General features: G+C 30.9%; 1 protein-coding gene across 1 annotated transcript in view; it reads right to left on the reverse strand.

The window, feature by feature from the left end:
- Positions 1-230: 230 nt before the first annotated feature.
- The window catches only part of LOC117172305 (transcriptional-regulating factor 1), a 640,201-nt gene continuing 615,012 nt past the window's right edge, over positions 231-25,419 (reverse strand). Inside the window, exons 11-19 of the mRNA XM_033360077.1 lie at positions 25,150-25,264; positions 21,420-21,685; positions 21,068-21,337; positions 19,033-20,494; positions 16,838-16,941; positions 16,375-16,761; positions 13,937-14,020; positions 10,545-10,714; positions 231-1,712 (exon numbers count right to left, since the gene is read on the reverse strand). Coding sequence (XP_033215968.1) covers positions 1,445-1,712; positions 10,545-10,714; positions 13,937-14,020; positions 16,375-16,761; positions 16,838-16,941; positions 19,033-20,494; positions 21,068-21,337; positions 21,420-21,685; positions 25,150-25,264 — 3,126 coding nt within the window. The 3' untranslated portion in view covers positions 231-1,444. The remainder of the gene's footprint in view (positions 1,713-10,544; positions 10,715-13,936; positions 14,021-16,374; positions 16,762-16,837; positions 16,942-19,032; positions 20,495-21,067; positions 21,338-21,419; positions 21,686-25,149; positions 25,265-25,419) is intronic.

Below are 25,419 nucleotides of genomic sequence, written 5' to 3' on the forward strand. Positions count from 1 at the left end.
CGGCCTATTGAGGAATGTAAAATATGCGAAATAGTAGCTTATTAATTAATTAAGACTGCTGGACTGGAGCTCTAGCCTCAAAATTCAATTGCCTCACATTACTTAATAAATACTCGCATTAAATAATAAAACTATTAAATACCAACTACTACTCTTTTTTAAATAATCAGATTTATATTTATAAAATATTTTATTCTGGCATTTATTTAGTTAAATGTTATTTTAATCGTAGATTTCCGTTCAAAAATTGTATTTATAAATTTTAGCTAAATATTTTTCTTTTAATCATATGTTTCAAAAGTTTTGCACGTTCTGTGCATATTTTAGAAAGATAAGAATTTAAATACATATTTCATGATAAAATATTTTGTGTGTAACTTCTAAAAACTGTTACATGTTCAGCAGGTTCAGCACCGACATAACCTATAACCTTCATGCAGATTAATTTGGCAAGATTAATAGCAATACTTTTTTGGAAAAGTGTTTTCCGTTTCCAATACTGGACCTGATGCCTATTATATACTTAAAACGTGTTTCAAACATTATAAAATCGTTCAAAAATAACAAAAAAATGCAATTTTCTAATTATTGAAATAAATTCTAAATTTCTCATAAATTCTCAGAGAATTTATTTCTCGGTTATATTCTCCGTAATATTCTCATTCACGGTAATATTGTAATTTTAAGCTTCCCGATTTCACCACCAAACTCTTCAGTCGACTTTGGCGCGAAAATTAAATAAAAAAACCTGTTCTCCGCTCTCAACCAAAATGGTGCCCCCAATATGAGAATTTTTGGCCAGACTCGACTCGAATTTGATTGGTATCGTTTTTTCGAAAAGGGCTCGCCAGCTTTCGAAAGGAAGAAGTACAGAAGAATAAGAATAAATTAAAGTCCAAAGTACCAGAAAGACGCAACAGGTAACAGAGTAATAATGTCTTGTGGCACAGTCTGAGAGCGTTTCACATCTCACATGCTAGGTTGATACGAAATACGTTTGAACAATCATAGCTTGATTCCCCTCTTCTTGTCGTTCCTTTTTAGGCCTTTCAGCCTCAAAATGATCTCGAAGCTTCGACAATTTCGACATTGAATTATATCTTTGCCCGTGATCAGAACGCTTTTCCCTCGAATACCCTGTTTTCGCGCTGAACAGAGTCTTCTCGAATTCTGCGCTCTCCCATTTCTACCTTTTTACATTCTCATTTATCATTTCATTTTTGCTTTATATTTATTTACTTTATTTCCTTCATTTTTCTCTTCAAGGTACGTGTCTTTTTCGTGGATGACTTTTGTAGCTTGGCACAAGTCTGAGGAAGGTTTATCCACCCAGGAGTAGAAAGGCGACCCCGATTTACAAAATCTCGTCCAGAGGACGCCTCTACCTTATGATTAGAGCCTGTTTTGAAGGTAACTTAAGTTCCATTGTGGCTGAAGTCTCCGCCTATGGTGGCCTGAGTCTCATGGGATTGTGCCATAAGTGAGTTGAATTCGGAACGCTGCTCTCGCAGCTACTAAAATCTTGTGGCAAGGAACTGCCGTGGATCTGATGCAGATTCTGTGGCAGATTCTGCTGCAGGCTCTGCAAGTTTTGTGTATTCTGCTGGTGCTGAGCTGATGGCCTCTTAGATTCCTGACCCGTTGAATCGGGAGAGGGCATGGGCCGGTGAGACTTCATGTGTGCACTTCTGCTTTTCACCTTGTTGAAAACTCTGTTAAAAAAGAAAGGAGTTGGATTAAGGTTTTATTATATTTGTTATTTTTAATGAATATCATGGTTGCCCAAAAAAAGCTCTTCTTGAAATTTATGAATTATTCAAGGAATCTGTATTATCATCAGAAAGTAACATCAATTCTTAACGCCTTTTCAGACTAAATGAAGTTATGAATTAAAAATCTTGAAAATTAAAATTTTTCTGAAAAAATATCTTTTCCTTCGCCCTGCTGGGAATCGAACCACAGAACTTCCAATTGCTGATCGGGTGATTTCCCGTAAGCTACTAGAGAGATCAAAAGAAGAATCCTTTTTCATAAATACACGTATTATTTTGCAAGGTGTTACATATTCCCAGTGTACAATGGAGAAGTTTTTTTTTCAGAAAAAATTTAATTTTCAAAATTTTTAATTCATAGCTCTATATAGTCTGAAAAGACGTTAAGAATTTCAGTTACTTTCTGATGATAATACAAATTCCTTGAAAAATTCGACTCCCAGCGGAACAAAGGAAAAGATTTTTTTTTCAGAAAAAAATTAATTTTCAAAATTTTTAATACATAGTCCCATATCGTTTGAAAAGACTTCAAGAATTTCTGTTATTCTCTGATGATAATACACATTCCTTGCAAAATTTGACATGTAACGCCTGGAAAAATAATGCGTGTTTCATCTCTCTAGTAGCTTAAGGAAAAGCACCCGACCGGAAATCGGAAGTTCTGTGGTTCGATTCCCAACCGAGCGAAGGAGAAGATCTTTTTTCAGAAAAAATTTAATTTTCAAAAGTGTGAATTCTTTTCGATTTCTTCAAAATATAAGTCAAAGAATGAAGTTTGACCTCTAGAACCAGAGTCCCTGTTTTTGATAGATTTTGACTGACACGACAAGTAGCTGACTGACAGAATGATTTTATGTTATTTTTTCTTCGTTTTCCGGCAAGCCTAGAAACAGTACAAGGAGTCTGACGAAGATTTGTTGAAGGCTATTTGACCTAGTCTTCGGGACTGACACTGTCAGTCATGTCAGTTAATGACTGACTTCTGGTGTGCTGCCCTGAAAGAACTCGATCGCATGATTCTGAATGTTTCCTAAAAAATATTTAAGTCAAAAACTGCTTAAAAGTTGAAAAATGATCTTTATATCTAAATTAATTTCGGCATTCGGATCAATAAATGATTGAATAAATATTGAAACCATTATTTAGGATATCTCTCAAAGTTATAAGAGATGGCTGTAGGTGAGAATAGCACTGAAAATTAGGCTGAACACAGGAAATTTTATTGGTTAGGGAACGTCAGAAAAAATTGGTCAGGGAAAATTTAGGGATGTTTGCATATGAAGTTAAAAAAAATTATTTATCTTTATTTCATTTTTTCAGTTACTTTCTCCTGACAATTACATTTTTAGCAAAAATTTTCATTATCTAGTTGCAAATTCATCAATTTTGTTAAACAATTTTCTTTTTAGGTTGAAAATTCAACTGTTGTTGATAACTCTTCATTTTGGGTTAAAAATTGAACTATTTTGGAGAATCTTAACTTCCCGATTAAAAATTCATATTTCGGTGTTAAAGATTTAACTGAAATAATTTTTAGTTACAAATTCCGACATTTTTGCAAAAATTCTTCTTTTTGGATCAGAAATTCATATCTTTTGGTAGAAATTTCATCTTGGTTAAACATGCAACTTTTTGGTTAAAAATTAATCTGTTTTAGTTCAGGATGCAACTATTGGGCTGAGATTTTATACTTTTTGGTTGAAAATTTATTCTAATTGAAGATTCACCATTTTAGTTAGAAATACATCTTGTTGGTTGAAAGTTTAAATACTTTGTTGGAAACTCAAATTTTTGGTTGAAAATTCATTTTTTCTGGAAATGTAACTATTCCACTACTGCATGAAAAATGTTTTTTTTTTAATACAAAAAATGTAACTACATAACTCAAACTTTAATTACTTAAAAAAAATTATTTTCTCTAGGGAAAAGTTCATCCTTTTTGTTGAAAATTAACCTCTTTTTTCAAAAATTCCTTTTTTTCACGAAAATTCGTCTCTTTGGTAGAATAATAATCTTTTTGGTCGAAATTTCCTCTTTTTTAGTTAAAAATGTAACGGTTTGGTTGCAAAACAACTTTTTTGTGGATAATTCAGTTATTTTATAGAAAAATAATTTTTTTCGTGTTGAAAATTTAACCGATATTTACAGAAAAATCATATTCTGGCTTGAAAGATCAACATCTTAGATGAACTTTTTTTCTTAACTGAAAAATCTTTATTTGTGAAAACCTGTCTTGTTTAATCAAAAGTTAACTACTTTGTTCAAAATTTATTTTACAGATTGAAAATTCATAATTTTAGTTAAACATTCATGTCTGGTTTGACAATTTGTCTATTTTCTTTTTATTAATTTTTTGATTGAAAATTGATTTTTTAACTGAAAATTTCAGTTTTTGCTTAAAAATGTACTAGTTTTAGTTGAAAATACAACGGTGTGTTTAAAAACCCATGTATTTTGTTAAAAATTAGTCTTTTTGATAACAAAATTAATCTTCGTAATTGAAAATTCATTTGTTTGTTTGTTTTTCAAATACATATTTGAAGGTGTAAAATTCAATCACCTAGAAAAAGATTTAACGATTTTGTTCAAAAATTAACATAATGTTTTCTGTTTGAATTAAATAGATTTGAAATTTTTAATTTAAAGTTTAAATTGTTTCATTCCATTCATAAAAATTCTTTTTTAAAAATGTTACCAGCTTAAAATGTTGGCCTTTAAATATTAATGGCAACGTGTTTGTAGTGCACTGTTGCGCAATTAAAAAAATTATAGCTAAAATGAATTACTGACCATTAGAACTGACCATTTTTTTAGAACTGACCTTTTGGTCAGAACTGACCGTTAGGATCTGTTCTGACGTTAAATGAAAAATTGGTCAAGGAAAAATCATGGAAAATGCAAGAAAGTTTGAAAATCAAGTTTTCCGGTCACCCTGACTATTGGACAAAAATTTCAGAAAAAATTAATTTAACTTTTTAACGTCTATATGTAAATAAAAAAGATTGCTTTTTTTGTAATAGTTACAAATTTTCATCAGTTTCTGCTGTACTAAAAAAAATTATCCAAATTTTTTAACCGCAAAGAAAATTGGCCTAAATAATCGTTACTTTTTTATATTTTTACCAAGAAATTTAAAATTTAGGCTTCATATCCATCTATAAAACTGTTTTTTAATTACTGTTATTATAAATTCAAAATTTGTTTGGAAAACATTAATCATTGTTTTAGTACATCAGGAATGAAGGAAATTGATCTACTGGCAATATTATGCTAAAAAAATCATGTCAAATGGAAATCTCTAACTATAAAAAAAACGATATTTTCCAAAAAATGTTAAAAATTCAAAAACAAATTTTTTAAAAATATTTTCTTATATCTCTAATAGATATCTTAAATGATGGTCCTGTAATAATTCTTTATTTATTTGTCGCTATAAGTAAACAATTAACTTAAAGATGAAGATCGTTTTTGGACTTATTTTGCAGTTTTTAACGAAAAAACTTTTGATTTAACACTTACAATCATCCGAACGAGTTTTATTCAGGGGTCAAAATCATTATTTGATTTATGTTTTGAAGAAATCGAACAGCTTTTTCACTTTTCAAGAAAAGCCTTTTTTTGGACCGCCTTAATAGATATGGATGATTTCTGGAAATATTGATGTGGCAGAATGAAGCATGCTCGAAGGACTGTTTTTGATTATTAAATTTAGTCCATTTTGTCTTATAAGATAATTACTTGGTGCGTGAAAATTTGTAAGCAGATCAATATTGAGTAGGATTATTACGAGTACAAATATTTACTGGGTGAGTAACAAGTTAACAACATCAAATTAACATCAAATTAACATTAAAGCTAATAACGAAAAAAGCACAGACACAAGAGTTTTAATAAATAGTAACAAGCATTATTAATTTGTAGTAAATATCGAGAAAAGATTGACGGAAGAGAGTCAGTAGTATATTGCAAATGATTCAATTGTTTTTAATTTAATATTTTCATAGAAAATTATTTCATATAGATTAAAATTAAAATTAAATGCTATTTTCTTTTCAGTTTGGCTGCGTATTTAGTGATATGATACTTAAATTCTGTATAATATGGAAGTTTCTGAATTTCATAAAAAATTTACCAAGGTCTAACAAAAATTAATAATTAAAGTCGATTAAAATGTCTATTTTTTCACTAAAATAGAATACCGAATTCATGAAAATTGTTTCCAGACTGGAATTTCTTTGATAGGAAATGCTTCACATTTTTGAATAGAAAAATTCTATTTACTTATTTCGATTTTTGTTATACCACATTTGAGTTTCCTTAATTTTTACTTCATCTAATTTCGAAAGATTTAAGTATTCAAAAATGTCTAACAACCTTTTTTTTATACAAATTTCTAGTCTTTTTAATTTATTTCAAACAAATCTTTACTTTTTCAGAATTTAAATTATTCCTTGTTTAGATCTTTTAAATCCAAAAAAGTTTTTTATTACTAGAGAGCTATAATTCCCCTATTTTTTGAGGTTTCTGAAAAAAGAAATTCCGTTTTTTCTTTTAATCAAGGAGTCCCAAAAAATAAAAAGTAGCAATTTTATTCAAAATCCATGCCAAAGACAATTTTTTAACAAATGTTGGGCCAAAAATGATCATCATTAGGCAATAAATAACTTTGCAAGTATTTTAAAACTATTTTGAAATTGTTTAAACACATTTTTTCCCAGTTAAACATATTTTTTATTAGTACCAACAATTTTTATTTGTATAATAATTAGCCTCTTCCACAAAATGGTGGAAAGTTAATATTTTCGGGATAAATAATACAGTTCATCAATGATAAGAGTTATATTTTTTGTTAGAGACAGTTTACAAAATTATTTAAACATTTAATACTCATTGACTTGTGCCTTTTTCATAGCGAAGGCGGGGGAAATTCTAATTTTTTCGATTCTCTTAGACGATGTACCTTATTATTTACTTTTTTTAAATTTCAGAACGTATTAACTAATTGTATAAAACATGCAATTATTTAAATAATTCTTTGCAAGTAAGTTATGGGCTACTTTTTCTGGGATTAATGGGATATTTCCCAAAAATTCTTACTGAAATTTAGAAAAAAATGGTCTAAAGAAATAAAATAATATCTTAAATAATTAGATTATAAATTATGAAGTAAGAAAATACTCAATTATAACGGATATCGTGTAAAAGATCCGAATTTTTTAAACAATTTTCTCCACCTTTTCTATGAAAGGGCACAAGTAAATAATTATTGGTTCGATAATTTCGAAACTGTTTTTTCACAAAAAATATTACTCTAAACCGAAAAGACTAACTTTTCAGGATCTTCAGAAAAAATGTTTGAACAAATTAAAAATAGTTAATAATTGCAAAATGTCTTTCTTTCTTTGTTAACATTATAAAATAGGAGAGGGGGGCTCGTTGCACTTCAATATGAAAAAAATTTTGTAATGCATTTTTGGACAATCCACTGTACAAAGTTGAAAAAGGTTTCTATGAATTCCTTTGTGCCAAATGAGGAATAAAATTCTAAACATAACACAATTTCAATTTTACAATTAGTAATGTAGAAATGTTATATTCGATTGGAATCGTCAAAAAACGTAGATTTAGAATATGATGTTTCTAAATTGGTAATTGCATAATAAAAAATTGGAGAGTGTCATATTTTATTCGTTGTGAAGTATAAAAGACATCCCTACTGATAAAGGTCGGCGGCAGATTTTGGCGGTCCCACCGTTGCGTGAGGGGAAGTTGGATAGTGGGGGTAGAACAAGCAAGCAGTCAATTTCGCATCAGCTACCTGCGTACTGTCCCCCCACTACGCGTCTTTTCTGACGCAGCCATACTACTGAGGGTTAGCGGGATTCTGAAAAGAGGAATATAACATTATTTAAATTGAGCACTTATAGTAATTTACAAATAAAATATTCGAAATCTGTTTATGCGAAATCTTATTTAAAAAATTTCACTCTCTTTCACACAAATCAACGGCAGTAGCTTTAATTTCTTTGCCATATTGTACCAACCTGAGAAAATTCTAGAAACTATAATTTTGCCAGATTAAAAAACTTATTACCTCAAATGGTAAATATGAATTATTTCTCAAACAATCGCATTCCTCGAAATTATCCTAAAACAATTTTGCACTTCCATCCGAAAGGTAAGAATAGTCACATTCCTAGCTTAATTTGGAAACTCATTTCAAACATCATAGATATTTTTTATTGCTTAAGCAATTTGCTTATGAAAGTTGTTTAAAAATACTTTTTTAGAACATGAAAAGCAGAATACAACAGATTTTCATGGAGTCAAACTCAAAAGTGTCGTTTTTCAAACCTGACTTTAGACATTTTAAAGAGGGACTAGAACAAAAAATTTCGTTTTCTTAAGTTATGACGAACATTTAAAAACTAAATTTAGCAAACTCTGAAAATAATTATGCTTCTTTTTCAAAATCCGCCAAAATGCTGACTTTAAGAATCAAAATTTGTTCTGAAATCTTTATAAATATCCTCTTAAAATTTGTGAAAAAAATCTTTAAACAAATTTTCTGGAACCAAATGCAAAATTTGTTATTATCTTGGAACTCGAATTTTTCCTATAAATGTTTAAAAATCCTGCAAAATTAAAAAAATTGCCTTAAAATCTTGCAGATTCTATTTATAAAATTTTGTAAAATATTAAAAAAATTTAATAGCTTTTTAATTTGGTGTTCAATATTATCAAAACTCTACGTTTTCTTTTGAATATTATGAAGTTTTAAATGATTTTGGAATCTTTTCAGAACTTCTAAATATATTTTTTGCTGACTCGAACTTTTTCTACATTAGTAATTGACTAGCAATTTTTTCAGCACATAATGAAAATTATGTTATTTTTCTGAAAATTATTTTTTTCAACCGAAATTTTACATATTTTTGTGAAAACCCATGCATTTTGTTAAAAATTAATCATTTTGGGTGGGAAATTAATCTTTTTGGTTGAAAAGTTCACTGTTTGGTTATATTTTTTGTTTGTTTGTTAAAAATACATTTTTGTGGATAAAGACTTATCATTCTAGCAAAAAATAATTTGTTGGTTAAAAAATATACTATTTTGTTGAAAAATCGTTCTTATTTAGGTTATAAGAATTTTCTGAAAATTTCTATTTTTGTGTTGAAAATTAAACTTTTTTGTTAAAAAATCATACCTTTGGCTTGTAAACTAAACTGTTTGGCAGGAAAGTAGTAGTTTTGGATTGAAAACTCAATATTTAAGGTGAAATTTTTTTTCTTTATGGACTGAAAAATCTTTCTTGGTTATATTCATGGTGATATTAAACATATTATTTTTGAAAGAAAGAATAATTATTTTCCAAATAAGCCGAATTTAGTTTTTAAACCCTTTTCGACACTTAAGCAAATCCAATTTTCTGTTTTTGTCCCTGTTCAGACTTTCTGAAGTTAGATTTGACAAACGACTATTTTCTGTTTTAGTTCATGAAAATCCTTTATATTCTGCTTTTTATGTGTTAAAGTAGTATTTTTAATTTACTTTCATAAACAAATTGCTCAAGTAACAAAAAATTATGGTTTTTTAAAATGAGTTTCCAAATTAAACTAAGAATGAGACTATACATACTTTTGGGCTGGAAGTTCCAAATTGTTTGAGGATAATTTTGATAAATACGATTGTTTGAGAAATAAACCAAATTTATGATTTTAGTTAATAAGTTTTTAAATCTGGTCAAATTTTAGCTTTCAACATTTCCCAAGCTAAGTAAAATATTGCACGTTCTAATTCGAAGATTTCGTATATTATATTTATAAATTACAAAGTGCTAAATTTGAAAAATGTTACACTCCGCATTCTAGTCGGCATTAGATCAAAGGACTCCCGCAGAACAGGATCGACGGTAGCAGTTGGGCTCAGTGAGGAGAAGTTGTGTAGTGGGGGAAACGTTCGACGCTAGCTGGCGCGAAATGGTCAACATGAGGAATAAAAATTTTAAACATAACATAATTTTTAATTTTAAAATTAGTAATTTAGAAATGTTATATTCAAAATGTCAGTTTTTGGAATTCAAACAATATGTTACTTGCCTTAATAAGTGGAAAATTATAATATGTGTACTACTGGAAATTACTTATGGAATGATGAATACAGGAAAACTTAATAACAAAATAACACCATTTTTATAGAGAAAAAATTGTAATTATCAACTTATTAGGTCAAAGAACATACAATTGAATTCGCCAAAAAACGTAGATTTCGAATATAATGCTTCCAAAATTGTTAATTGAAAAATAAAATAAATGTGTGTTTCATACTTTGTCCCTCGATAGGTATAAAGGAAATCCCTGCTGGTAAGGTTTCGGGAGAAGCATCTGGCGATCCAACCGCTGCGTGAGGGGAAGTTGGTTAGAGGGGAAAGAGCAAGCAGGTAGTTAGTTCCGCAACAGCTACCTGTCTACTGTTTCCCCACTACGTGGCTTTCCTCACGCAGCCAAACACAGGTAGCTGGTGCGGAATAGTCTTCTACCTTGAAATTCTACTCGGATGAAACTGTATGGAAGTGAATTTGGAGTATTTGAGCTACCTACAGAGACAGGTAGCTTGCGCTTTTCATACAAAATGATAAGAAAATCTCTAAACAGCAATTTAATTTATATAAAATATTATTTTTCAATTAATTTCTCTATCGTTGATCGCAGTTTACCGCCGTCAAAGACGAAAAAAGGTCGCTGACTTAATGATTAGAGATTAGAGACTTACTTCCCGCAAATCTTGCAGGGGTAGTGAAGTAGGGTGGGCACGGGTAGATGTTGCTCAGAACTAGTGTGAGTTTGTGAGTTGGTGTTGACTGTGGCGCGGCAAGTTTTGCCGATTTTGGCGGTTTGGGTTCCCCCGGTCTGCATCTTTACTGTTACACTTCCGCTAAAGCTCTGACAACACAAAGAAAACACAAAGCCAAAATAAACAACAACACAAACAAACAATGTCAACGAGACAATAGACAATCAATGAGTTAATTCAAGATTAAAAACAACTTTACAACGCAGGGAAGAAAATGCTCGGTTGTAGAGTTAAAAGTAATAAGCGACAGACACGACCAATCAGAATGAATGACATGCCACATTTAATACGTTAACACGAAAATTGTAAATTGTAATTCATATAAGGGACATAAATATCCTTCAAATTCAACTTGCCCGAATTTTTTCTTGCGAAACTTATTTGGTCGATTTAGAATTTAATATAAATTCCATTGATCTAATATAATTATGTGCTGTTTGATATTATTTTTCTAAATTATCATTTGACCTATTTTTATTTTTTTGTTTAAATTAGATTACTAACGGATAGTACTGGACAACTGACCGGATGACCTATTAAAATATTGCAATGTACTTTAAATTTAGAATGCATGCAAAAAACAGTTATTATTTCATGAAACCGTGAAGATTTTTCAAGGACTCAAGGAAGATTTCACAAAGCAAAACTATTTCAACTAAAGGTCATTCACATCAGAATTTAATAAGCTTTCCTAATGTATTAAAAAATTTGCTATTTATATTCTGGAAAGTTAATTTTTATTAGGTCACGTGATTAGTGGTCCGATACAATTTGTGGATAGTGAACCATTTGGAATAATTTATTCAAAAGAATACAAATTATGACAAATTGCTAATTGGAAGATTGAAAAAGAAGCCAAATTTTAATTTAAAAAATTAAATTATGTCAAATAGTAATTCAGAAAAATAAACAGGGTTAATATAGGTTAGAGAATTCCAGAAAGTGAAGAAAAGTCAGGAAATTTCGGAGTAGTTGAAATTAATTTCGTTACTTTGTTGAGAATTGTACCCTTTTCATGAAAATTCATTCTTTTTAGTTCAAAATTCCCCGTTCAGGGTCGCAAATTTATCTTTTTTTGTGGAGATCGCATCTTATTTGGTTAGCAATCATCACTGGTTGGTTGTAAATTAATATTTTTCTGTTCGACTTCAACTACTTAGTTGAAAGAGGAATTACTCTGTTAAAAATTCACCTTTTTGGTAGATGATTTATCATTTTAGTTGAAAACTCTTTTTTGTTGTTGTTTAAAATTGAACTATTTTGTTAAAACTTATTATTCTTGTTATGAAAGATAATTTTCTTAACTGAAAATTGAACTATTTCATGTACGGTTGAAAATGTATCTTCTTTATTCAAAATTCATCTGTTTAGTTACAAATGTAACGATTTCTTTAAAAATTTATTTTATTTGGTTGAAAATTACTTTTTTTACTGAAAATTTACATAATCTATTTTAAACTGAAAAATTGTATGTTTGAAATCATTGGTTGAATTAGTATCTTTTTGATTAAAAAACATATTTTTTGGTTGAAAATGTAATTATCGTGTGGAAAACTCATTTTTGAGTTGAAAATTATTATTTTGTTTTAACTAAAAATGTTATTATTCCATTTTTGCTTAGAAATTTATGTTTTTTATTTGAAAATTAATTTATTTTGTTTAAAATTCATGGTTTTGGTTGATGATTCATCATTTCAGTTCAAATACCTTTTTTTGTCAAAAAATTATTTCTTAGGCTGCTTATTAGTTTTTTTTGGGTTAAGAACTAATTTTCAAACTGTTTTATTTGGCTGCAATTTTTTTCTACTAGAAATTTAACTGCCCTATTTCTATTTAAAAAATAGTTTCTTTAGCTATATGTCAGTTTCTTTTTTGAAAATGTATTTTTCCAACTGAAAATTTAACTATTCTATTTTGTTTGAAAGTTTTTTTTTACTTGACAATTCACATATTTAGTGGAATACATCATTTTATTGAAAAATTGATTCCTTTTGTTGACAATTAATTTTTCCTGGAAGTTTAACTGTTGTGTTTTTATTTTTAAATTCATTTGATTGGTAGCATATCAGTTTTTAAGAAAAATTATTTGTAAAACATATTTATTCTTTTTTTGATACAAATTTAGATTTTTTAATTAAAAATTCATGTTGTTTATTGAAAAAGACTATTTTTGCTAAAAATGTACCTTTTGTTACGAAAATTAAACTACGTATTGGGTTAAAAATTATTATTATTTTTTCAATATTGATCATTTTAGTGAAAAATTAATTTCTTTTGTTGACAATTAATTTTTGCTGGAAGCTTAACTGTTGTTTCTTTATTTTAAAATTCATTTAATTGTTAGCATATCAGTTTAAAAAAAATTATTTGTCTAACTGTAAAACATGTTTTTATTCTTTTTTGGATACAAATTTAGATTTTTTAATTTAAAATTCATGCTGTTTGTTGAAAAAGACTATTTTTCCTAAAAATTGTATCTATTGTTATGAAAATTAAACTACATATTGGGTTAAAAATTATTATTATTTTTTTAATATTGATCATTTTAGTGAAAAATTAATTTCTTTTGTGGACAACTGAACTATTTTGCTGGAAATGTGTTGTTTTTTTCTATTTGGAAATTAATATTTAAAACTAATAATCTAAACATTCCATTTTTCTTGAAAATTAATCTTTTATCGTTGAAAAATGATTTCATTTCGTTAAAAATTAATTTTGTACTAAAAATTGAACTGTCCTATTTTTATTTAAAGATTAATTCCTTTAGATCTACATTAGTTTTTTTGATGTTGAAAATTCATTTTTCTAAGTGAAAATTTAACGATTCATTTTTAGTAAAAAATTAATCTTTTCGTTTGAAAATTCGGTATGACTATTTCCAGTAAAAGTGTTTAAAATAAATGCACGAATACGAACTTTTTTTTGCATTTATTGATTTGGCATTAAACTCAGAAAATGAAAAATTTTTCCGGTAAAAGTAATTGGGATATTGTCGCATCCCTGAATTAGGATTTTGTTATTCGGTCAAATAAATTTCGGTCGAATAAAAATTTAGGAAAAGTAGAATATAGGGAATATTCATGCACCTTATTTCTTGCATCGTGTAGAGTGAGTTTGGTTATTTTATAAGTTACAAAAAACAGTGGAGCAAAACTGAGTCTCGACAGAATAGTTTTTTCTATCTTTTTCGTCGGACGTTATTGTTATTCTAAAACTACACATTTAATAGAAAACACTTATTATAGGCAAAATTTAGATTTTTTTTCGGGCAAAAAAAAAGAATAAAAGCAGAGAAAAATTTGGAAACTCACATCGGGACAATCGTAGGCGAATAACCTTAGCTCGCCGTCACTTGTTGTCAGAGTGGCTGAACTTTCTCTTTCATTTGTCTGTAACTTAAAAAAAATTGAAAATTAGTGATTATTAATAATCCGGCTCGAAGGACCAAATCTTTTTCATTATTGTGCCTTCTGAGAAAAAATGTTGCAAATCAAATTGTTCGGAAAATATATTTATCAGGGTTACAACTGCCACAGTGGGATGAAATCAAAAAACGATTTGTGGCCTAATTTTTTATGTTTTTTTGTTTAAACTTTTATATTAATGCAAAGAATGAAGAAAAAGTCGTTTTTTTCGTTTTTTTTTATCTTCATGGTTTGCAAAGTAAATTTTTGGGTTAAAATTATTTGCTATCATCGAAAAAATAACATTTGATCATAAAAATTCTTAATCCGATATTTTTTATTGATTTTATAAAAAAATGATATAAAAAATGCCTAGTGTGGACATTTGAAGGCAGAAAGAAATCTTTTTTCTCTTAATCTTCCTCAAATTATATCTTCAGTGATGTTTAGTTGCAGGAAATTATCAGCCGATATTTTTTATCAATTTTATAAATAAATACCCAGTGTGGACATTTAAAGGTCGAAGGAAATCGCTTCTTCTCCTAAATTTCCTCAAATTACGTTACCAGTCATGTTTAGTGATGGAAAATTATCATCCGATATTTTTTGTAGATTTCATAAACAAATTATATAAACAAATGACCAGTGCGGACATTTAAAGACAGAAAGAAATATTTTTTTCCTAATTTTCCTTAAAAGACGTCGGCAGTGATGTTAAATGATGGGAAATTATCATCAAATTTTTTCTATTAATTCTATAAACAAATTATATAATCAAATGTTTAATTTTGTTATTTAGAGGTCGAAAAAATCCTTTTTTCCTTAGTTTCCTCAAATGATGTCGCCAGTGAAGTTTAATGATGGAAAATTATCATCTAATATTTTTTATTAATTTCGTAAAACAATTTTATAAACAAATTCCTAGTGTAGGTATTTAAAGACAGAAAACATTCGTTTTTTCTCAACTAGACTCAAAGTATGTTTTATCAAAAAAGATGATTTTTCTCTTAAAACAGATGCATTTTTATTACATTTTTTTTAAATTGTTGAATTTTCATCCAAAAAACATTCCAGTTGAGTTTTCAAGATCATAACGCGAATTTTTTTAAACAAGAAATAAGTTTATACGGAAAAAATTGAATTTTCAATTAAAAAAGATGAATTTGAAAGATGAAATTTGTACAGAAAAAGATGATTTTTTAATAAAAAACGTTACATTTAAAAAAATTTAACTTTCATTCAGAAAAGACTTCAGTTCATTTTTCAGCATCAAAATATAAGTTGTAAACAAAAAGTAAATTTGCAACAAAGCTGTAGAATTCTCGACCAAAAAGTATGAATTTTGAACAAAGTAGTTTAATTTTCAACTAAACAGTTGCATTTTTGTATATTTTCTTTTGTTTTGCATTTATTAATGAAATGTTCCTTTGATTTACATGCATTAAAGACAAAATTTGTTTACAAAATTAATAAATATATAAAATAACAAAATCTCATGAACAAACATCATTGGGGACATCATTTGATGATAATTAGGAGAAAAGAGATTATTTTTCGATCTTTAAATGCCCATGTGGTAATTTAAAATAAATAATTTGCTTATAAAAATAATAAAAAATATCGGATGATAATTTTCCATCACTAAGCATCACTGGCGATACAATTTTAGAAAAATTAAAAAAATACATCATTTCTTTCTGTCTATGAATGTCCACACTAAGCATTTGTTTATATAATTCGTTTCTAAAATTAATAAAAAATGTCGGATGATGATTTTCTACCACTTAACAGCAATGGTGACAAAATTTAAAGAAAATCAAGAGAAAAGGCGATTTCTTTCTGCTTTTAAATGCCTACACTAGGCATTTTATTCATATAATTTGTTTATAAAATTATTAAAAAATATCGGATGAAAAATTTTTATGATCGAATATTACATTTTCGATAAAAGCAAGTAATTTTAACGAAAAAATCTACTTTCCAAATGAAGTGTAGACTACATAATTTGGACTATTTTTTAAAGTTAATTTGTTTATACCAATTAACTTATTAATGTCATATTTTTTTCTTTCAACTACCCCCGTGCATAAAGTCTGACAGTGCTAATCATAGAAAAAATATTCTTACGAAGATAAATACAAAAAAAAAAATCTACTTTTTTCACTAAAAAAATTCAAAAATATGGACACATAAATCTCTTCAAAATTTAATGCTGAATTTTTCCAAAAAAATCCAAAATCGATTAAGAATTGCCAGCTGCATGTAATTCTGAACATAGTTTTTTGATTTCATCCAACTGTGCTCATTTAATTTTTCAAGGAAATAACAACTTTTTTTGTAGTTACCAAAGTTCGATGGAGAATAGACTTTTCTTCGCTAAAGTCCATTTCCGTGACGGAAGCGATGGCATCGCGTAATTCCTTAGTGTCCTTGGAGTCCTTATCTTTGCTCTCGGACTTTATCTTTGGCTTTCCATTGCGTGTCCGCAGCCTTTTGTACTCTTCGGGACAGAGTCTTTTCCAGAGGTAGTAAAATTGCACGCATTGTTTTGTGGACTTGCTCCCCACTTCCGTCGAAATCCCGGAGAAGTCTTTGTTGTGCTTCAGCAGGCCTTGGTAAAACGCGTCCATTTCATGGGACGTCCAACGATCAGATTCGTGGCACTCGTAACTAAGGAGAGGATGTTCCGCTGGTAACGACGGTGTTGGCCTCATCAATTTTAACATCGCCTCCTGGGACAAAAACCGAAATATTAATCTCGATCTTCTTTCAAATTTCAACCTTGAAAGTAATAAAAAATTTATTTACGCGAATATTTCCTCTGCACATGTGGAGAAGGTGAAGGGCGTATTCTTTATTTCTTCCGCCGCCAGGAACAGAAGCACAGCATGCAAATTGCAGATACATTTCCACTGTAAGAAACAAAATCGAAAATCATATTGAAAGACTGTTGAGACTTTCACTAGTGCTGCATTCGAGCGAGACGATACGAGAATTGATCGATAATTTACTAATACTTAAAGCATCCCAGGTCTAAATCTGTTAACTGATATTTTTTTCGAAATTGATTTTTTTTCCATATTCTGGTACATTTTTTATATGCTGTTAATATCCCGCAAGCGAAACGGCAAAATTTCTTTTAGTTTTTTAAATGGATTTTTGAAAATCGCGTTTGGTATCTAGTGCATAAGTCCGCGGTCTAAACCTGTTAAATGCTAATGGCGTCTTATGGAAAATCCGTGCTTTTTCTCACACCGTCTCAGTTTACTCGTAAATAGGCCAGTGAAAATCATCGCTGGCATCATATGAAAACCTCGTGTCTTTACTTTTGGCTGAAAATGGGGTTTTTGGCTTTTTGATATGAAAACCTCGTGTTCGATTGTCCTGAAATTTGAAAATTGGCGGACTAGCATTTTCTGCCCTCTAAAGGCCTAAATGAGAACCTCGTATTTATTCAGGCAGATAACATGTTTAGACCGCTGGACCCTTTGTAGATGACATATGAATAGCTTTCAATTGTCATATAACATTTGATTTAGATTTGAATGTTATAAGACTAACGCGTATTATTTTTCTCTAGTAAATGAATCAAAAACATTTGACAGTTTAACAAAATATTGCAAATTTCAAAAATAATAACGATTTTCCTTCGCAGTGTAAAATTTCTGAAATGTCACTTAACAGGTTTAGACCGGGAACCCTTCACTTGATTTTGGTTTGCCATTACAATACTCTAATATTGTCTCGTCTTAGTCGATCGGGACTCTTAAGAAAACATTCGATCGTGATGAGATTCTCATTTTTTCACCAGATATTTTTACAACAAAAATTTGTATTACTAAATTGAACACAAAAAATTGAACATTAATGTTTTTAGTACATTACATTTCAATATTTAAATTATTATAAGCCTACTGAGAACACTTATGCCACTTAAATTTATTTCTCGTTAGGAAACTGTGCTTTTATATATTTTCATATTTATAATTGAGATTTTTGAAATACACGCTAAAATATTATAACTATATTTATCTTTAAAGAAGTTCTGAATATAAAGAGAATTCTGGGATTTATAAATATTAAAAAAAAGTTTTTGTTGAAAGAATTTTGAACGGTTTCAAGAGCATAATACATTTTCTTAAGATTCCTGGGAAAATTTGAAGATTTTTTATTTTGAAAAATTAATTTGAAGATAAAATTAAGAAATATTTAGAAACATTTCAAATGAATTTGCGAAATTTATGAAGAAAATTTAGAAGTTTTTAAAGCAAAATATTTTAAATTTCCAAGAATACAAAATTTGAGATTATATATTTCAGTAAGTTTCAAAGATATTTATAAGTTTCAAATAGATTAAAAAAAATGTTAAACATAAAAAAGAAATTCAAAAAATTGAAAAACGTATAAAGTGATTTTTTGAAAATGTTTTAAATAGTTTTAAGAGAATACTTAAGAATTTAAAGAGTTTTAAACCAAATTTAGATTTTTAAAGAATTCGAACAAAGAACTTATAAGTATTTTGAGAATTTCGCAATTTTTTGGCGACAATTTCGTTTTAAAAAGATTTTCAGGTAAATTTGTAATGTTTTTTGAATGAAAAATTAATTAAAAATTTGTTTAATCACTTCAAATGATTTTATAAATTGGCGAAAAAGTGCCTGGAAGACTGTAATGCAGGTTTTTAAAAAGTGTTTCTAAATTTATAAAACAGACTAAAATTTTTTTAATTTACCTGAATTAAAAAAAACGTATGAAAAATTGGAGTAAGTTTTAAAAAATGTATTGAGGTTTCAGAAAAATTCGAAAATAATTTTAAACCTGGAGGGATATTAAAAAATGTACAGAAATTTATTTTTAAAAATTAATTTTAAAAGACTGTTCAAGATTTCTAAGATTTCGAACCAGACCGCTCAAAATATTCGAAGTTCTCGTATCGAAATGCAGCACTATATTTCACAAAGAGGGACCCTTATCTGATGGCTTAGGTCAACATATTAACTTACATTCATTATCAGTGACGACAGAATTTATACCAGGATCCCAAAGCAGATGATCAGCTTCTGGAACGCCTCTTCCCTTATCTCCTTCGCATCCCACCGCTGGTATCGTCGCTTGGTACCTCGTGCCAATATTAATTCTTGGCGGAGGTCCGTCATTTCCCTGGGAGTCATCCGAGCTAAAATCCGAGTCCCTCTCATACTGATGCAGCCTCGCATACAATCCTGGTCCAGGCCTAGAAGGATTCAAAATCGGTGGCGGAGTGTAACTACTGTCCCAGTGTCGATCACAAGCTCTTCTCAACCTCGAAGGATAAGAATGCGAGCTGCTCACACCCTGTCCGTCTAACCTCGGTCTCTTCCTGCAATGTCTTGCCGGACTTCCGGTAGAAACACTACTTGGACTGAGAAAAATATCCTCTTCAAGTTCCTCCTTAATCTGCTCCACTGGAATCGGAAGACTCCCAGGTTTATGCCTCAAGTTCTTCTGATTTGACTGAATCAAAAACTTTGCCGGGTTGATCACCTGCTGATGAACCTGGCCCTGGAATTGATGACTCTGAACATTCATTCCAGAGTTTCCCATATTCATCCCACTCGGTTCAATCTTCGGGGCAGCTAGTCTGATCTCCTTTCTGAAAGCAAGAGCTGGACTCAAGGATCCAGCTTGAACAAAAACGTTTGCCTTTTGCATTCCAGAAGTCTGGATCAGTTTGAATTCTCCATTGTTGTCGACAACGATGCCGGCTAGACTTCCATTTCCGAGTCCAAAGTCTATGAGGTTTTGACTAGTGATAAGCTTATAGGATTGGAATTCCACTTTCCTCCGACCTGTAAAGTCCTTCGGGCTTGAAGATAAAAGAGGATCTTCGGAATTGGGCATCATCTGGTTTTGGAGAGCGTGATGCGGGGAAACAGGGAAGCTCGAGGAAAAATTTCCCGGACCTGGAGAAGAGACGGATGATGGTGGAGGACTTGGGAGAGGAGAGTGAGGGTTTGGAGATCCTGAACCATACAGATCGGCGTCAGCGTCCGATTCTCCGGGAAGGACTTCACTTAGGGCTTCTTCTACAGCTTCTGCGGAAGACATCGTGGTGGTGTAGAAAGCAGCAGAGAGAGGAGAGGAGACAGGACGAACGGGTTCTGGATCTTCTTGGGGACTCAGGAGAGGAAGAGTTCCGGATAAAAGACCTTCCTGGCTCGCAGGTGGAGTTGGGTAGGTGAAGCTGGGACTATCGTGTCTCGTGAGAGGTGATGGTAAGGGGGATTGAGTTGGTAAGGTGTGAGGACTTTCGTTGAATTGGGCACCGTAGGTGCTGAATTCGGCAAGGGAATCGGGAAGGGGAGAGTTTACTAGAGCCTGAAGATCCGGGTTAACGGTGTGTTGGGATGAGAAGCGATCCTCAAGGGCGATGTCCTGAAGTTGTTCAGTTGAGGTCTGTTCCTGGAGAAGACCCGCAGTTTGAAACTGGAATTAATGATTTGAATGTTTTTAGAAAATCAAATCATAAATAAAGCATGTTAGGATTCGAAAAAAATAGTTTCCAGAAGTTAAAGACAATAGAAGAGGAATCTGAGAGCAAAGCTCGAAATTCTGAGAATTCACGACAAACATCAAAACCGTGAGTGTAGGAGGATAGAGGGGTACACGTTTTTAAAGGGATAGAAAGCTGGAGTAGGACGTGAAGTGTACAGATAATTTCCTTTATTACATTCTAGAGCACTGGCTCTGCCTGTGCCTTAATTGAAACTAAAACGTTTTCAACGCTCGACTCAGAATGCATAATGAGACGAAGGCTAATTTGAGTGTCAAAGGATCTAGAATATCGTGTCTTAATATGCACGAAGAACATGTAAATGCCTTTCCTTTCGCTTCTGGAGTTCTTTGCTTTTCTTTCTTATCTGAGTCCGTTCCTAGCAAAAGGTTTTAATTGATGGTCTCGAGGATGAAACTCGAGGAAAGGGAGGGTAGTGAATAGGAACTTTTTACTCGTTAATCTTGGTCTCTTTAATTTCAAGCTTCTTGAGAAAAGCCATTTACCTGAATGGAATCCAACTGGGTCGCGTGGAGTAAAACACTGTCTGGTACAGACGTGACCTGTTGAAATACCTCGTCCTGCAAACTTGGGCTAAAGTAACCCCCATCTTCGGAATAACCGGTTGTCATCGTGAAACTTTCTGGTACGGTTGGCTGGATCTGAGTTTGATTTTGAGGTTGGTTATTTGTTGCTGGAACGGAAGATTGATATGAGAGTTGAACTCTCTGGCCTGGATCTGAGGTTGCTCTCTTCACAGCCATTTTTGTGGTTCCCTGCTGATATTATGATGATTAGGGGAATCTTAAGATAAGGAATTTAACTGGAATTGATTTGTTTTCAAGAATCATATCATACCTTCAAGATCAAGTCGGCAAGAGCTTGAGCCTGAGCTTGAGTCTGTGCTTCCTGTAGTTGTTTCTGAACTGAAGCATGTCCAGTGATCGTCACATTCGGTTGGCGAAAATGATCTCCATCGGAAAGTCTTCTTGTCTTTTCTCCACTTGCCAAAGGGGGTGGAGCTGGCACAGCAAAATTTGTTTTTCCAACATGAGAAGTTCCATTATCTTGGTTGTTAAATGCTGCAGCGTTCGACCTTGTTTGAGCTGCATTGGCGTCTGATGCTAAAATAAAATAATTAAAAATTAATGTCGGAAAATGAGAGTTTCAATAGTAGATATCCGGCTATGTAAGCACAAATTAAATAATGACGAGTAGACTGAGAAAATTTAAGATCTGAAAAGAAAGTCGTTTAAATCAAGAACCAATTTTTATTGACGTTTAAGGCTCAATTTACATCTCTAAGCAGGTCTTAATGAAACCCCGGAGGTAATTCCCAGCCCCCTTTGGATAGAATGTCCCCCTCTTTAGAAAGGAAGTTCTGAAAGAATTGCTTGGAGGCATTTAGGAGTCGCGAATAGTATATTTTGCCCTCCTCTTTTTCATTAATCGAGCACTTTGTATCGACTGGACGCCTCTGTCTGATTAAATTGACAGGAAACGGTGAGCGATCGCATTCGAAGGACTCTTTAGTCCGATTTGAAATTTTCAGTTGAATGACTTATTGCAGAAATACTTCAATGCTTAATCGAATGAGTGAGAAGCGAAGGTACGGATGAACGGACTTATGAACTGACGAGCAGTGGTTCATTCGTTTTTCAATCAGCGCATCAACGAGCGAGAATTTACGCGAGACACACGTCAGGATGAAGGGAAAATCAGAAATGAAGGGCGAAGAAGAAGATGAGCAGGAGGAATCGAGAACAAAAGGACAATTGCTCTTCGTGGCGATTGAACTCGTATCCTTCATCAAACACAAATTTACTGTTTTTGTACTGATTTCCTCTCTCTACATTGCTTATCGACCCGATAATTGAAAAGAGGAACCAGAAAGGGGAAAATATTGAAGGTGTCCATTTAACTTCCTGTGATAAAAAAATCTGTACTCTATAAGATTTAAAACCCGAGAATAATTCAATTCCTCTAAAGAGTGAGAAGAACGATTGCCTCTCGTATACGTTGAAAAACTTTTTCATTCCACCTTAATTTCTTTGACCATCGTAAAAACTGCCATCGCGTCGCTAAAAAAAATCCGCTGGAAATTGGTTGTCGCTCCCAATTTATAGCCGCAACAATCAATTTGTATCGGTGGTGAAACAAATCACTACTACCGAGATGCAAACTTCCCTCTTTCATATCAAGATACTCGGTACTGAAAAAGTCCTCTCCAGTGAGAAAAAAGAACTGTTAAAAAATGATACTATCTAAAAATGAAAACAGAAACTAGAACAATGGTGTTTAAGAATCAAGTGCTTTCTGGAAAACAAAAGGAAGTTGTCAGGTGCAGATTCACTCGGCAGAAGCTATCTTTTGTCTAACTTGTCATTCTTTGCAATCGCCCAATCAACCTCGATTCATATAAACGTATACGAGAGAGACTATAAATATAAATTTATAAATCTTAAACGAGTTAAAATTAAATTTTATCTTGAAAATATTGCACTTTATCATTATTGGTTCGAGCAAATAGGGATCGTCAGCAGTACGTCTAGCGATACGAACCACTGAGCACTTTAACGTTCGGGGGAAATTATTTATCGACCGATCAAATTTTGGATTCTGCGGAGCATACAGGAATTGAAGCAAAAGCGTGACAACAATGACACTCGAGTTATTTCCACTAAATGGTTCGTAAACAGAAGATACGTCAGCATCGACTTTTCTTCCGTTCCAGAAGTCTGAAGGAATTTTGTCAACTTTCAAAGAATAATCAATATCATTTGTTGTTCTTGGCAGATCTTGCGGAGCTTTCCAGTTTTAAAAGTATTTGAAGATTCGAAGGCCGTGGACGGGGGGAGACAAAGAGGACTAGAGGATTCTCGCATAAATCGTTAACGACGTACACTTCGTTACAAAAGCGCTCGCGGCGCCTCCGTTGCTTTGATTTATCACCGCTACGTGGACAATGCGAGAAATATTCTGGCGTACTCAACCCATAAATAATAACGTTCGGCAGTCCATAGATGTGCATGAACCAATATAGATTGCCAAAACTTGAAATATTATTTTTGTAGAGTTTTTAGACGATTTTTTAAAGCCCAAACAGTGAGCTCAAAGTACTAAGTTTATCTTATGTTTCAAAATATGAGAAAAAGAATTACTAGTATTTTAGCGGTCTACTTACCAAGCCACGGAGAGGAAAATGTAGTGAGGGTTTCAAGTTCTCCCTTTCTCTTCTACCACGGCTCAGAGAGGGAAAAAATAAACTTCTTGGTTCAAATTAATATTCAGGCTACAATTTGGATATAATTCGATTTCGAGTGAAATGAAATGAATTTCTTATTATATAATAAAAGAATTTGTCAGTAAAAATTCACTTCTTAAAAGTAGAATACAATATCATAAAATTTCTTTATAAACCAATGCATAATTCGGAACATTAGGGTCAGTTGTATAAAACAAATTTTGTTAGCATGAACAATTGAGACATTATGTTTTTTGGTGATGCCGAAGCTTATAATTATTATGGTTCTAAATAGCTTTCGAATGTTAAACTGCTTTTAATCAAGGTTCTTATTTTTTAATAATTAATTATTGAAATTAAAAGAAAATTCATAAATGAAAAGAAATTATTATGAAAAATTCGCGAATTATGTATTTGACTACGAAATTGATTTAAAACAGTCACAAACTTTTTTTACGAGTAATGTCTTGTGTTGCAATTAGGCTAACATATTAAAGATACTAATATTAAAGAAACCATTTTTTTTAAATGCCGGGATTTTGCATTTTTTTAAATATTTGTTATAATAATCATAACATTCAATTTACAATAATGTCTAGTATTGAAATTAGCTAAGGCTACTCTATTTGAAATACCAGGATTGGCAAAGATCAATTTCTGTAATCAAGAAGACCAAGCAATTGAGCTAGTCTATTAACGTCACTAAAATTAAAGAAGCCATTTTTTCAAATGCCACAATCATGAATTTTTAAATTAAATTTGTTTATAATAATTATAACATTTATCAGAAAATATCAAGTATTGAAATAAGGTTAGGCTACTCTATTAGAAATACTAAAATTAAGAAAAGTCATTTTTCTTGGTAGAAAAATGACTGAATTTTGTATCGCTTTAGAAGAAATTTGTTTATAATAATCATGAAGATTTGTAATCTAGTGATGCAATAAAGCTAGTATATAAATTAACTAACTTTGAAGAAAGAAAAAGTTTCTTGGAAAAATTTCCACACCTATACATTTTTTAGAGAAATTTGTTTCTAATTTTTATATATTAAAAATAATAAAATTGAGAAAGATCAGTTTCATTTTCCAAAAATGCGTTCTTCAAAATATAGGTAAATAAATATTGTTCGTTATATTCTTAACAGAAAAAAATTGAAAAGCTTTTTTAAATATCGAGCTCTACATTTCCTGAATTTTTAGTTGAACAAAAAAGTTCACTATTTCCCTACTGTTTGACGAAAGAGAAAAAATAGAGAGAATGTAAAACCCCCACTACCTCTACTCTCTGTGGCTCGATGTGTGAACTCCTCAAATATTAAGATTTTTTTTAAACGTAGCTTACCTGTACTTCTTTTCTGAATAATTTTCTCCTCGATCAGTGCTCTTACACTAACAGAAGCAGTTTGAAGAGGTGGTCCAACGACTTCCTTCTTTTCACTCTTCTTGTTTTCGGAATCCTAGACAAATAAAGAACAGCATTTTACCACGAATTTCACCTTTAAAATAACATGTAAAATTCCTTTTTTAAATGTAAAGCCAATTTTGAGTCTTATGGGGATAATTATCATTAGGAACCTGGTAAGATGATAGGTGAGTGATGAATGAGGAATGA

The sequence above is a fragment of the Belonocnema kinseyi genome, chromosome 5 (assembly GCF_010883055.1).
Source record: "Belonocnema kinseyi isolate 2016_QV_RU_SX_M_011 chromosome 5, B_treatae_v1, whole genome shotgun sequence".
NCBI lineage: Eukaryota > Metazoa > Arthropoda > Insecta > Hymenoptera > Cynipidae > Belonocnema > Belonocnema kinseyi.